The sequence below is a fragment of the Melanostigma gelatinosum genome, assembly GCF_949748355.1.
Source record: "Melanostigma gelatinosum genome assembly, chromosome: 1".
NCBI classification, from domain to species: domain Eukaryota; kingdom Metazoa; phylum Chordata; class Actinopteri; order Perciformes; family Zoarcidae; genus Melanostigma; species Melanostigma gelatinosum.
Window position 1 is genome coordinate 16,617,397 of NC_136634.1, and position 12,913 is coordinate 16,630,309.

General features: G+C 42.6%; 1 protein-coding gene across 1 annotated transcript in view; it reads left to right on the forward strand.

The window, feature by feature from the left end:
* Positions 1-12,913, forward strand: part of brsk2a (BR serine/threonine kinase 2a) — a gene marked incomplete at both ends in the record, with an annotated part of 151,721 nt that overhangs the window by 82,694 nt on the left and 56,114 nt on the right. The window contains one exon of the mRNA XM_079265979.1: positions 4,108-4,202. Coding sequence (XP_079122105.1) covers positions 4,108-4,202 — 95 coding nt within the window. The remainder of the gene's footprint in view (positions 1-4,107; positions 4,203-12,913) is intronic.

Below are 12,913 nucleotides of genomic sequence, written 5' to 3' on the forward strand. Positions count from 1 at the left end.
AGGCGAGAGCTTTTGATGCTATTGATTGGGGAGGATGGCGAAGGAGAGGAGAGATCGATGCACTTGCTGATTCAGTGGTGTTGCAAACTTGGCTGCACAGCCCGCTTTTGTCCATATGCGAGTGAATGAAAAGTATATAAGTGAACAGTGTGTGACAATGCCGGTCCGCCTGTGTCTCCCTGGTCCAGTTAATAGATTACATGTGACACTCATAGCACAGCGCTGTCCTACAGATCAGCTTTACAATTACAGAGACTATCTGCAGACTTTGCATTTCCAGAAACATACTTTTGAAATATTATTATTTATTACATTATATTTTTGTTTTGAGTAGCATCCCAATGCAACTACAAGAGAACCAATTAAAATGTAATTCCTCCTATCTCTGTACAGTCCTGTGCTTCAAACAAAATCATATTTTGTTGAGCCAACCAAAAGCCAAACAGACCAAAGATGTTTTTATTTATTCATTGACTTTGTCAATGTATTTTTTATTTATTTATACTTTTATTCTATTACTGGTTTGATAAATATGACTCTGTCTCTACACACTTTTATGAAATTATGCACAAGTACTGTGTGTTGGCAATCTACTGTGTGAATGCTTGAAACGCCCACACCCTATGACATGCTCTAGCATTTCATCGGTACTATTTGTGGAAATACAAATGCATGATTTTGATGTGAAATACTGTACATTTTCTAAAAAGGCAGGAGTGAGTTAACTTTTCAACCCGTGACTTGCGAACCGCCCCACAAACAGCTGTTTTTGTTCTGTGTTAGAGAATGTTACATTGTAGACCGGAAGCGCGAAGTCGCAATTACAAATCTGTCTGCTACTTCAGCACCACGGACAGCGCCATGGATTTATCAATACACAGCACAGTTAGGCTACTGATATTTCAGAGCCATGGTCCGGATCATAAAACTTAACTTCCACAAACCTCGGTGAGATAAAGGATCAATGAGTCAGGCAGCCTAGACCAACACATTCGACGAAACAATCCATCCGTCCCTGCACTATTTCTGCTCGGCTACTAGGGCAGCCCCCCTCATCCCCCCTCAAATTGCCTACTGACTCTAGGGATGGAATTGTCAGTCGGTCCAACACTTTGGACCAGACTGAAATATCTCAACAACCATTGGATGGATTGCCATGAAATGTGGTGCGGATATCTCCAAATGATGAATCCTTCTGTCTTTGGTGATTCACCTTTAGCACCATCATCAGATTAACATTTTGGGCCTTAAGTGCAGCGTCTCAAAAACGAATGCTTGGATTGCAATGAACTTTTGGTCAGGCAAGGCAAGGCAAGTTTATTTGTAGAGCACATTTCAACAACAAAGTAATTCAAAGTGCTTCACATAAAACCATTACAAACATCAAAACATGAGGCAAAAGAAAAGGAGGTTTAAAAACAATTAAGAACATTCATTGCATTAAAACATTAAAAAACAGTATAAGAAATAAAATGCAGAAATGCAGGAAATTGATTGATATATTAATTGAATGTGGTTCAATTAAAGTCTTCAATCTTGATTTAAAGGAGCTGAGGGTCTCAGCAGACCTCCAGCTTTTTGGGACTTTGTTCCAGATATGTGGAACAGATGTTGGTGGAGAACTTCATGTTCTCCTCAGAACTTTGGTCATCTTTTGATTTGAGCACAATCGTCTGGTCAAAATGTCCAATTGTCTAATTCTTTGGATGATGACTAAAAACTTTGTAATGGTACTTGCTAAACGACAGCAGCTTAGCATTGCCATTGTAAGCATGTTAGGGCGCTGACATTAGCATTTAGCACACCCAAAGCAGATATGTGCCGAAAAGCATAGACTCTCAGAGCTGCCATAACTGTAGTCTCTCAATCTTGTTGCAAGTTATTGCTCAAAAGGTATATTCTGAGTGATTGTATGAGTATTCTTTACTCAGGTTTATTACTTAAGAGTTGCACTGAGTAGCCTCCGTTGGCAGGTTTTTTTAATTTGAGGACGAGTTACAGGATATCAACACTCCTCTGGTCTGATGTTCCTCAAGTGGGTCTGAAGTTGGTGAAGAATATTGTTGCACACAACATTTGCTTGCTTTTGTTTCACCACCAGTGACTAGTAAACAGGTCACATTTTGTAATTTAAGCTTGTAAATGGAATGTGTTTTGCCATGACAATTAGTTCTGTTGTTGTTTTGAGTCGTGATTCTTATCCGAGGTATGAAAGAGGCGTACGTCTTATGTCCCTTTATGTTATGTACTGAACTTCCTTGTGCGAGTTCATTACAATCCGTGCACAAAGTGGTTGTAAAATCGTAATGTGCTGTCTTCCCGTGCACATTTCCCTCTTGCTAATGCACCCTCAGATAACGAAAACACAGGCATTGGAGGAAGATGGATAGAGAGGCAAGTAATCCAGTTAACTTTTCATGTATTTGCAGGCAGATATTTTCTCTTTTAATGCATTTATCATGACTCATGAGCTTCACTATAGCATCAATTAACATATGATTACCATCACAGTGCTAATGGGTTTGTCTGTCGTTCCCCGTCCTGCTCAACTGCTTCATCCCCTTTTCTAAATCTTTCTAAATCTTTTATCTTCCTCTTTTTAGTATTTGCTTCCTTCCTATCGCTCTGTCCTGCTCTCCATCATTCTCTCTCTCTCTCACGCCTCCTCTCCTATGTGTCTCCACTCACGGCCCCCGCGGCCCCTCGTCTCCAAAGCCAGAACCTCACTCCCACGCGATGCTCTCCATTATTGCTTAATTATCTCTGGCCTGTCATTTCAATAATGTGCTATCGCTGATTCTGAATCTTTGCACTTTTTCCCCTTCATCTTTCACATGCTCTTTTCTATTTACTTCGTCGTGTCTCCTTCTCTATCCCCCTCTGCTTCTCCTCCTCCTCCCTTCTGCGGTGTCGGAAGACTCGTTTCTGCATTCCTATGTTAGCCCGCCTCCTCAAAGCCCATTGACTCTCCTCTTCTGCTGATTCATATAGAAATCAAACTGCGTAATGGACAGTGAGAGAGCGAGCTGGAAGTCTGGTTCATGTCAGCCAGCCAGTTTGATGCAGGACATTGCTTTTCTGCATCGACATGCTACTTTCAGTAACTGCATCATTTCCGACATTGGCACATTAGGAGTAGTACTTATTAACTTAACAGCAAGATATCAAAGCCTTCCAATTATCCCGTTACCATTAGAGAGCTCAAATGCTGTAGTCAAAAGTATTCTGTCGTCGTCTCCAAATCCCTGCAGCATCACGGAGCCGTTGGGGAAATCAATAATAGAGCCGACATTTGTTTGTGTATGGGTGGGTGTGTTTGTTTCAGTTCGTCTGATGCAAACATCTTTCTAATGTGTGTGTGCAACTCTGTTGTCCCTGGCAGAAAATGGATTGGTGCTGTTGTCATGGCTCCCCTGTATCAAATACATAAAACATTTTGTTTGTTTTGTCTTATTTATAATGCCGAGGTTTTTGATTTGGACACTAATGCCATTGCTAAAAGTTTGTGTACGAATTCCAAGAGAGCCGGGTGGTACGGCATATCAAACACACTCAAATCTCACCCCATCCATCGATGTGTTGTGAAGTCAAGGGTAATGCTTTCTTCTGTGTCGTTGAAATATGAAATCCTGATTTGCTCTCCTACTTTTTTTTGCGTTGTTGCTTCATTCTTGTCAGTTTTGAGCCCTGGTCAATGAGTCCTATTCCACAACTGACCTTTGACTCAGTTTGTTTTTTACTACCTTTTATTGTCTGTTTGAGCTAACTCAACTGCTTCACAGCAGTTTAGTGCATTACAGGAATCAATAACACAAATGGCCCATTCCCTTACTGCCTTTATGGCTTAAATAAACCCCAGAGGGCAGTTTCTGAAAGGAATTGTCTACACTTCAAAAGTCATTATCAGCATTCTGTGCATTTCCATTATATCAGTCCGGTCAATGCACATTAGTGAGCCAAAAAAGCAACAACTTCATACATCGCTTTAATTCAAGTGTATTTTAAATGTCCTGTCGTAACTAGGAACACATCATGCAGTGTGGACATCTAAGAAGTGTTTTACCCATTTGACCTCATAAAGTGAGTGTTTCCTGTTTGTTCTTGCAGGGTTGGTCAAGCTGGGGATCCACTGTGTAACATGCCAGAAAGTCGCCATAAAGATTGTCAACCGTGAGAAACTCAGTGAGTCGGTACTAATGAAGGTAAGTTTACAGCTTTCAGTTCTTCCAGTGGCTTTTAGGTTTACAATTGAGGTGTTTTCAATAGCTCTGGGTGTTTTTATCACTTAAATGTTTTCATGTAATCAATATGTATGTGAATAAAGCATGTACTAGTGAAAAGAGCAATGTATTGTGTAGTTAGTTGACCTGTTAGTTTTTCTATAGGTGAGAAATGTGTTGTTCGTCTAATTTTCAACAACCACATTGTCTGTGTCTGAGTCTGGCTGGAGATCTTTGATGAACACCATGCCTCTCTCTGTCCCCAAAATCCTAACATGCAGCAGCCAGGCTAACTGAAGCAACACTAAGGGTTGGACTCTAACTGAATAATTAACTGAATTGCTTCAAGTTCACTCCAAAATGCTTCAAAATCGTCTGGGTGAACCACTCGTATTTATAACGTTGCTGTTCCCACACAACCTTGTTTTGAAGGATTCAGTGGGGATTTGTTTTTCTTATTATGTACCAGGGCTCCTGCTGGGCAGCTCTATTCATTGCCCACGCAAAATTGGCGTGCTACAAAATTGGCCCACGTGTTGATGGAATAGTTGTAAAGAGAGCTGGAAGATAAGAGGACAACAAGATGCTACAACCTGGGAATTGTCTTTCACAGGACACACGCAGAGAGGAGCGCCGACTCTAATTGTTTGCTTTTGAGCTGGAAAGCAGGAAGCGGATGTTTGTTTTTTTTCTCACACTACAGGTTATCTGCAAATGGAAAACCCTTCCGCTTTGCATCGCTTCTGCGGCAGCATCATTAGACTTTCGATGAAAAGCTCTCTGCGCTCGAATATTGCTGTTTGATAAACAGTCGGGTATTAATCAGCTTCTAGCTCAGTGCCTCTGTGACTTTTGCTCGCTCATTGCTGTCTTGCTCCCGCAGTCGCTCTCTTTTTTATCTCTGTCTATTTGGCTCAACATGCAGTCTAATGTTGAGACTGGTCATTTCGGTTGCCTCAGCACTTACAGAAGTATTATTAGTTGTAGCAGTAGTTGCTGGAACCATTGTAACATGTGACAGCAGAGAGGATGGCAGCGGGATAATGTCCCAACCCAGGTGTTTCACATGGTGCTGTCCTGCAGAGGAAAACGATAGCAACAGATACCAAACACTGACGAGGCTTTTGCTGAAGCTGCATTTTAAGAGCCGATTACTGAAGTCGGCCATTGTCACTCTTCTCTCAACTGCTGGCTCCTGGTGTGTGTGTTTCAGTGATTGTGTGTGTGTGTGTGTGTGTGTGCGCGCTCCAGTAGGGATTGAATCATGTGGAAGCCAGGAGCAACTGAGTTCCTCTAAGATACTCTTTGAATGTTTTGTCTTAAGTTTGAGAATGGATGCAAACAATCATAATCAGTCACCATGAGCAATGCTTGTATGGAAATGGTGTGTGTGTGTTTGTCATCTCCATATAACATGGACAAAAGTCAGTAGTTTGGAAGTCTAGTTGATATTCTACGGTTTTTGTGTCATCATTTCTGTGTGTTTATGGACGGTGTGTGTATTGATTTGATCGTTGGCCTCTGTAAAAAGCAACTTGAGGCCTTAACTATAATTCTAAACCTCTGTTTCAATGTACTTTTTTCACCAACATGTAATTAATTATGAGGCACGACCCATCAGACCACACTGTTGGTGATGTCACTTGTAAAGTTCCCTCTCGTTTCGGGACACACTGGACAGGTGTTTTCTGAAATCCAGCCACTTTCCCACCTTCCCATTGTGTTGCACTCCACAGTCTTCTGTGTCTGTTCTCCGGCCTGCCTGTGTGACTGTCAGACTGTCAGACGGGCTGCACTCTACCGCAAGACTCAGACTGCGAAATGTCACCTTTTAATATGCTAATGTCTTGGGTCCCCGTGGTGCCATTAGGGGAGAATCTGACTCTCCTGGACAGGTGTGTGTGTGTGTGTGTGTGCGCAACACGCTCACGACACACATAGATGAACGCATGCAGGCCCTACACACAAAAGAGTAGAATGTGTGTGCATATGTCATACGGACACACACACACACACACACATTCATATGTATGTGCACGAGCACATCCTCCGTTACACACGTCATCCCTCTGTCTGTCCTTCCCCCTGACTGGCCTTGGTAGTCAGGGGTCCGTGGAGACGAGGAGACGAGTTGAATTAATTGTCTGAGAATAGAAATGGCATTGAGGTCTTTCCTCCACTCAGTGTGTTGAACTTTGTATAACTAGTGTCGAACTCTTTTGTCCACAGCCCCACAGGCTGGACCAGAAAGACATTGAATTTTCTTGTGTAATGAATTTGTCTGTGAACTTTATATCGGGTTTTTTTTTTTTCCCCCACCAGTGAATGAGCCTTGAATACTTCAAAGAGCAAGTGACCTCCAATGTGTTGTATCGCAGCAGAAAACATAACAATGGAGTTGGTTGAATGGGAAGTGGCTGCTTGTCATGTTTTAAGTGATGAGAGAGAAACGGACAGAAAGGGAATACACAGTATGTGCACATATGACAGTATGTCACCAGTCATTGGCACTGAGGCCAAACAGAATGGAGCGTGGCGATCCGATACAAGGAGAAGCCCAGAACCAACACCGTATGTGTGAGCATGTGTGAGAGAGTCTCTCTAGGGAGTACTTAATGTTTCTGAAACTCAGCAAGCCCTCTCTCCCTCTTACTCGCCTTGAGTTGGGCTGTGGGCTGAAGAGAGAGGGGGGGAGAGAGCAAGACTCAGGGGAGAGAGATGGACATGCAGTGAGACAAGATAACACAGACACGTTTGTAGGTATACCACGTCTCTACTCATATTTCCCGTCAGGAGTCAGTGTGTTTTGTTCTTGAACCATGAATGTGACATTCACACATATTAGGCCGATACAAACTGTATGCTTACAAAGAACAGCGAGATTTCATTCACGATTTGTACAGCGGATATGATGAGTAAGACAAATTCTCTTTTTGCACACTTCCACCAAATGCTTGCACGCTCTTGAGAATACAACGCAGAAGTAAACATAATTCATATTCACGCAAAAATATGACAACTCCATAATTGCTGGTGTCCTGAGAATGCTGGGAAATAAATCCTGAGCCACGCGCCATATACATTATAAACCCTGTTAAGCAAAGCTGGGCATGATTTAAGAAATGTCCATAGTAGTACCGATACAGGACCAGCATCGGATCTGAGAAAGTAATGCGTTATAATTCTCAGTCCTGCTAATAAAGCAGGCTAACATCCATGTGTCGCTAGTTTCAATGTAACCTAATGTGACTCACCTTTGTAGAACTCTTTCCTCTGCATTTGTGAGACTTCCATTGCATGGTTAAAGCATACACTGTTTCTTCTTGACCTGAAGAGCATAGTGTAGCTCCTGTGCAATGGAAAACCACGAGTCTGTTATTGCAATGCTGCCAAACACCAACTGTAAAACCGACGATGATATGGTGGAAAAAATGTTGTAGAATCTTGCCACTGCAGTCAACTGTGGTCTGACATGCTTTCCCTGAGAGCAGGGCTATTACTGTACCATATGTCATACTATATTACCTATTATTATGCTGAGTGGAGCAACTTCACAGTTTAGTCTCGGGGTGAGTTAAATTGTTGCGAGCCACTAGCACTAACAACTAGCAGAGGGTGGAGGGTATCTTTAGCATGCAGCAGTTGGTAGTTGCTGTTGATGCCTGCTCTGTTTCTCCCTCTGAGCCAGTGAGCTGGTGGTGGCTGCTGCTGCTGCTGCTGTTGGGATAAGGACAACTAATAAGCCAGAGTTACTCTCTCCCTTCCTGAAGCAGCGCCACTTCAAAGTCACTCTACTGTCCCCAAGCCCAGAGAGAGAGAGAGAGAAGAGGAAGATGGGGAGAGGAGGGATGGAGTGCAGGAGGAAAGGAGATAGAGGTGTTGGGAACGTAAAGGAGCGTGTTTGGGTTATCAGCATCTAAGAAACTGAATTATTGACATCAACAGAATTATTAATGTATGTAACAATTATTCATGATGATTAATAACAACGGGGCACCACCCTGCGGACAGGGACCAATAACCAAACGATAAAACTAAGTCTCATAATTAGTGTTCACTCACAATGTCAGTAGTCTGAGTACTATTACACATTCGGAGTGAAAGTGAAGGTTTAAGTTCGAGCACAGACCACATATACAGTTATTATCACAATACGCATGCACAAAGTAATCACAGACAGCTGCTCTTTAAAATATAACAGAGTTTATTAAGTTCTAATACTAATGATCTAGTCAACGAATATCTAAACTAACAACTACACATTCATGAGCACACTATCTAAAATCAACAGACTATTGAAAAGAGGGGTGTGTGTGTGTGTGTGTGTGTGTGTGTGTGTGTGTGTGTGTGTGTGTGTGTGTGTGTGTGTGTGTGTGTGTGTGTGTGTGTGTGTGTGTGTGTGTGTGTGTGTGTGTGTGTGTGTGTGTGTGTGTGTGTGTGTGTGTGTGTGAGCAAAAGGGGGGGGGGCGAGGGAACAGCTCAGTGACGTGTGACGTAGCTGGGACGTGGTGACGTCTCTCATGCGTGAGACCCAAAATGGCGGAGAGCCAACAAGGAGACCCGGTGTCTACATGCACTAGCAGCTGTTCAGCACGTAGCTAGATTAGCTCAAAGCTATATGTGTGTGTGAGTTAGTAAAAGGGAAAGGAACCCAAACAAAATGAAATAAAACAAGCGATTACAATCCTCTGCGCCGCGCAGGAGTACGGAAGATTGCTCTCTCAGCCAGGGGAGAGAACAGCGACTCTTTGCCTCAGCCGGCGGTTCTGACCTCCTGAACTGATGAGACGCAGCTTCGATCTCACTAGGCTGTTTCAACACAGATCACAGCAGCATGGAATCCACGCTACTTCTCCCCAACCCCAACGATCTCAGCGATCGTTAGTGTCGGCGATTATTAAGCATACACCTCGTTATAAAAATGAACAGTACTTTAAGCACGTAAACAAGATCAAATAAACACAAATGAACTCTCTAACTCTGCCCAGACTCTGTTGCCTTACGGTACGATTCAATCGTGGTGATGGAGGGGAGTATTCTGGGGGGTTTCTCCTGAGCTTCAGTGGGCTCGTGCAGCGGCGTCGGAAGCCGTGTTTCTCTCGGTGAGAGGATCGCTGTCGTCGCGGTAAGGGACTTCCGCGTCCTTATGGCCGGAGCAGACTAGGTGCTTGGTGTGAGCTCTCTCTCTCTCTTTCTGAAGAAGTCTTGTCTCTTCACTTCTGCAGGATTAAAAGGGTTTGCTTCGTGGATGCGAACAAAGATAAAATAGACAGTTTGGTGGATTCGGCCAGCGAATATAAACTGTTAAACCTAGGATTTTGGTTAAAAAGAGGAGCAATGTTGGTGTGCTCCCTAGCTCGACAGAGGTCGAAGGGGAAAAGCCTTGAGGTGTGAGCTGCAGGTAGTTTTGTAGAACAGTGGCTGAACCACAGGGGTCCTGGGGTCTCTTGGCCCTCGGCCAATGAGATTGCAGCAGTGCATTCAGGTGACTTCAGGAAACCATGGTTTTTTTTGGGGGGGGGGGGGGGGGGTAAATTCACACCCTAATGTGAAATTCCTTCAGAGGAGGTTTGCTCTCATCAAACCACAATCAGGATGAAACCTTTGCTTGCAAAAGGGAAGGCCTGACTCTCTTTGTTCTCCAGCACATGTTGAGGGCATATAGTCAGATCCCAACAGAGGGGAGGGAAGAGTGTGTGTGTGTGTGTGTGTGTGTGTGAGGAGGGTTAGAAAAGATGGTGAACATAAAGTTAGAGCACTTTGGATCGATGTCTTGTGAAGTAGATATCGCTGCATAGCTACACTGGTTTTGATGGGGTGTTTTAGTGCGGTGAGGTCACTTGTGGCTTGCTCACTGTCCTTGATGTCAGTCATAACATTTCAGATGAGAAAAATGTGTGTGTGTGTGTGAGAGAGAGCGAGAGTTTGGAGATGGAAAAGCCAGCAGTATAATTGTCCCCTGAAGCAAATAATTGCCTCTTGTATAGAATTGAAGCAATGGGCCCATATCATATGTGTGTCTGTAGTCTAAATAACAAAACATGAAGGAAAGTAACATTCGCGGTGACTGGATGATGCAATGGTTTTAGATGCACAGCATCTAAGACACTAATTTAGGACTAAAAAGGCAGAGAAAAGCGATGTATAAAGGTTGAGTACACCAAGGGATTGTGGTGGGCGGGTTGAGGAGCAGAATGCCACGGCCACAGATGAATCATACAAGGTCTAATCTTGTTATCCCGACACCTCGCTGACAGCACAGTAGCTTTCTTTCCCCGCCATCTCTACTCTTCCCCTCCTAATGATTATAGATTGGCCATTCTCTCCCATCTCTGTTGTGTCGCTTGTGGGTTGGTGATAGAAATGCATCCAACACGCACATGTTTACCTTTATGTTGTGTGAATACGTGTCGTTGTGTGTCTTTGCGTGCATGTGCCTGTGCCGCCGCGGAGACGATGCAGACACCCCTTAAAATAAATGGGTTTCATATGTTGTGCCCCTGCGCGTTGATCCATCATGGTGCTGAGCCAGAAGCCAGGGCTTAGCACACAGTTTGATCTTAACAGGCTGACTGCACAGGAAGTCTGTAGAATTACCAGCTCGCTTTCTCTGTTGTCCGTTTGCTGCTTCTTTTGCTCATTTCTGCCTGTTGGCATTCAAATGTTGGCTGAATTTGGATTTTTGAAATGGAAGAATTTAAGAAATGCAGAATAATTCCTTCATTTGGGTTCAATTAAATGTAAAATATGGAATATTACAGAACAAACATTACATTACAGAACTACAACTGTGAGAGAGTTTTGTTTTATACAGTACTGACCAAACGCTCTCTCTCTCACTCCTCTCATTGTCGCACAGTCTTTTTCTCTCAGTCCCTTTTTCTTTCATAGCATTCTCTAGGAACCTAAATAATAATATGGATTTCCCCGGAGCTGTAAGACCGTTCAAAGCCCTTTGTCTGTTATCAGTCAATGTGAAGGTCACTCACCATTCTACATCCTAATTTGCTTCCCAATCACCACTCCCAAGTCGATGTAAAAATCCACTCTTTTGAGTGTCGATGAGGCTCTGGTGAAACGGAAATGAGCAATAGATTTTACCTACGGGGAACAAGACGTTTGGGGATTGTGGAGAAGTTTCAGCTTGCAGCCCCACCTGTGTCACATTATGTTTCATGCTAAATACCATTGACTGAATACACCAAACCTTGAGTTTTACACCGTTCTGCCTTGTAGTTTGGGACCCAACGCATCCTGGGGAGGGAAGTGTAAAACCGTTAGCGCTGCTGCTCACTGTGGTGACAAACCTCATCAAACACACGCAGGGCTGTTTGACTGATTTCACCTCCCATATCTGATCGAGATAAAACAGAGATGGAGTGCAGACAAAACTAGAAAAAGCATTTCCTGCTGAAAATGCGTTGGAATGCTGAAAATTGAAATTAATCGCAAAAACATTGCTGAAAATAGATATCCAATTCAAAAACAAATTGCAAAAAGCTTAATAATTCAAAAAGTTTAAAGATTACAAATATGAAACGTCATATCACACCTCTCCTGAAAGAGCCGTGTTCTGTGGAAGTATTTGCTTCTGTGGAAGATGTTTTTGAAGCAAAATTTAACATTGGTCTCTATGGAGCAGAAAGTTGGTTTTCCTCTCAATTAACGGCTACTGTGTCAAATGTGTAAATCTGTGGGATTCCACAGGAATAAGGACAAGATAAGCTACTTCTACATCCAGAAATTATGCATGAAGAGTGAAGATTGTGGACACAGTGGCAAAATACAAATGTTTTTTCACAAGAATCTCAAGCTGCTCTTCACTCTAGCGGTGACATCACGCACTCTAAGCTGCCCAATACACACCCATTATAAAGTCAGAAAAGGGCTGAAAAATCATAAACGTTAAATTGCTGCAGTTTAAAAAGTTTAAAAGATATCAAAAAGCTGAATCATGTTGGCAATAGTTGAGGGTTTTCTCAACATTTGAAAGTTGAAATGGTGTCTGTAGCTGAAAGTATGAGGAAGTTGAAGGATTTGAAAGTTGAAGAAGTTTAAGAGGATTTTAAAATCTTCTCCATAGAAACCCATTCAAAAAAAAGTTGCTAAAAGCTTAATAATTCAAAAAGTTTAAAGGTTAGAAATATGAAGAGTTATAGCACCCCTCTGCTGAAAGAGCTGAACATTTTGATAGTTGAACGGTTTCTGTAGCTTAAAATATGAAGGAGAAGAAGAGTTTCAAAGAAAAGGGTTTTGTTGGTATTGTTGGAATGCTTAACAGCATTCCAACAATAATGAAACGGAGGATAGCAGAACACAAGATGTAGCGGGATCCCCCATTGAGCTCGACAGAAGACAGACGGATGTCTAAACTGATGGCATGTGTTTCTCTTCTTCAAAGGCAGAAGCCGCTGTGTTGTCAGATAGATGAGAAAACTTTGTTAGCTTTTTTTTATTTGGTGTTTATTTTGCATTGCTTTTGTTTTATTTTGTTGCTTTTCCTTAGCGAGCAAAGGGCACTTTTCATTCAGTTCTTTTACCCTTAAGTGATGCTTTAAGATGCTTTCATGGGGAGACCTGCAAAGTTCCCCTTCCAAGTTTAGTTTCCTTTTTAACGTTTGTTTATTTCTTTGTTTTGCACTGGGATTTCCTACCTCTTTATAATACCTGTGGAGTCACTGCAGTGCGTTTTT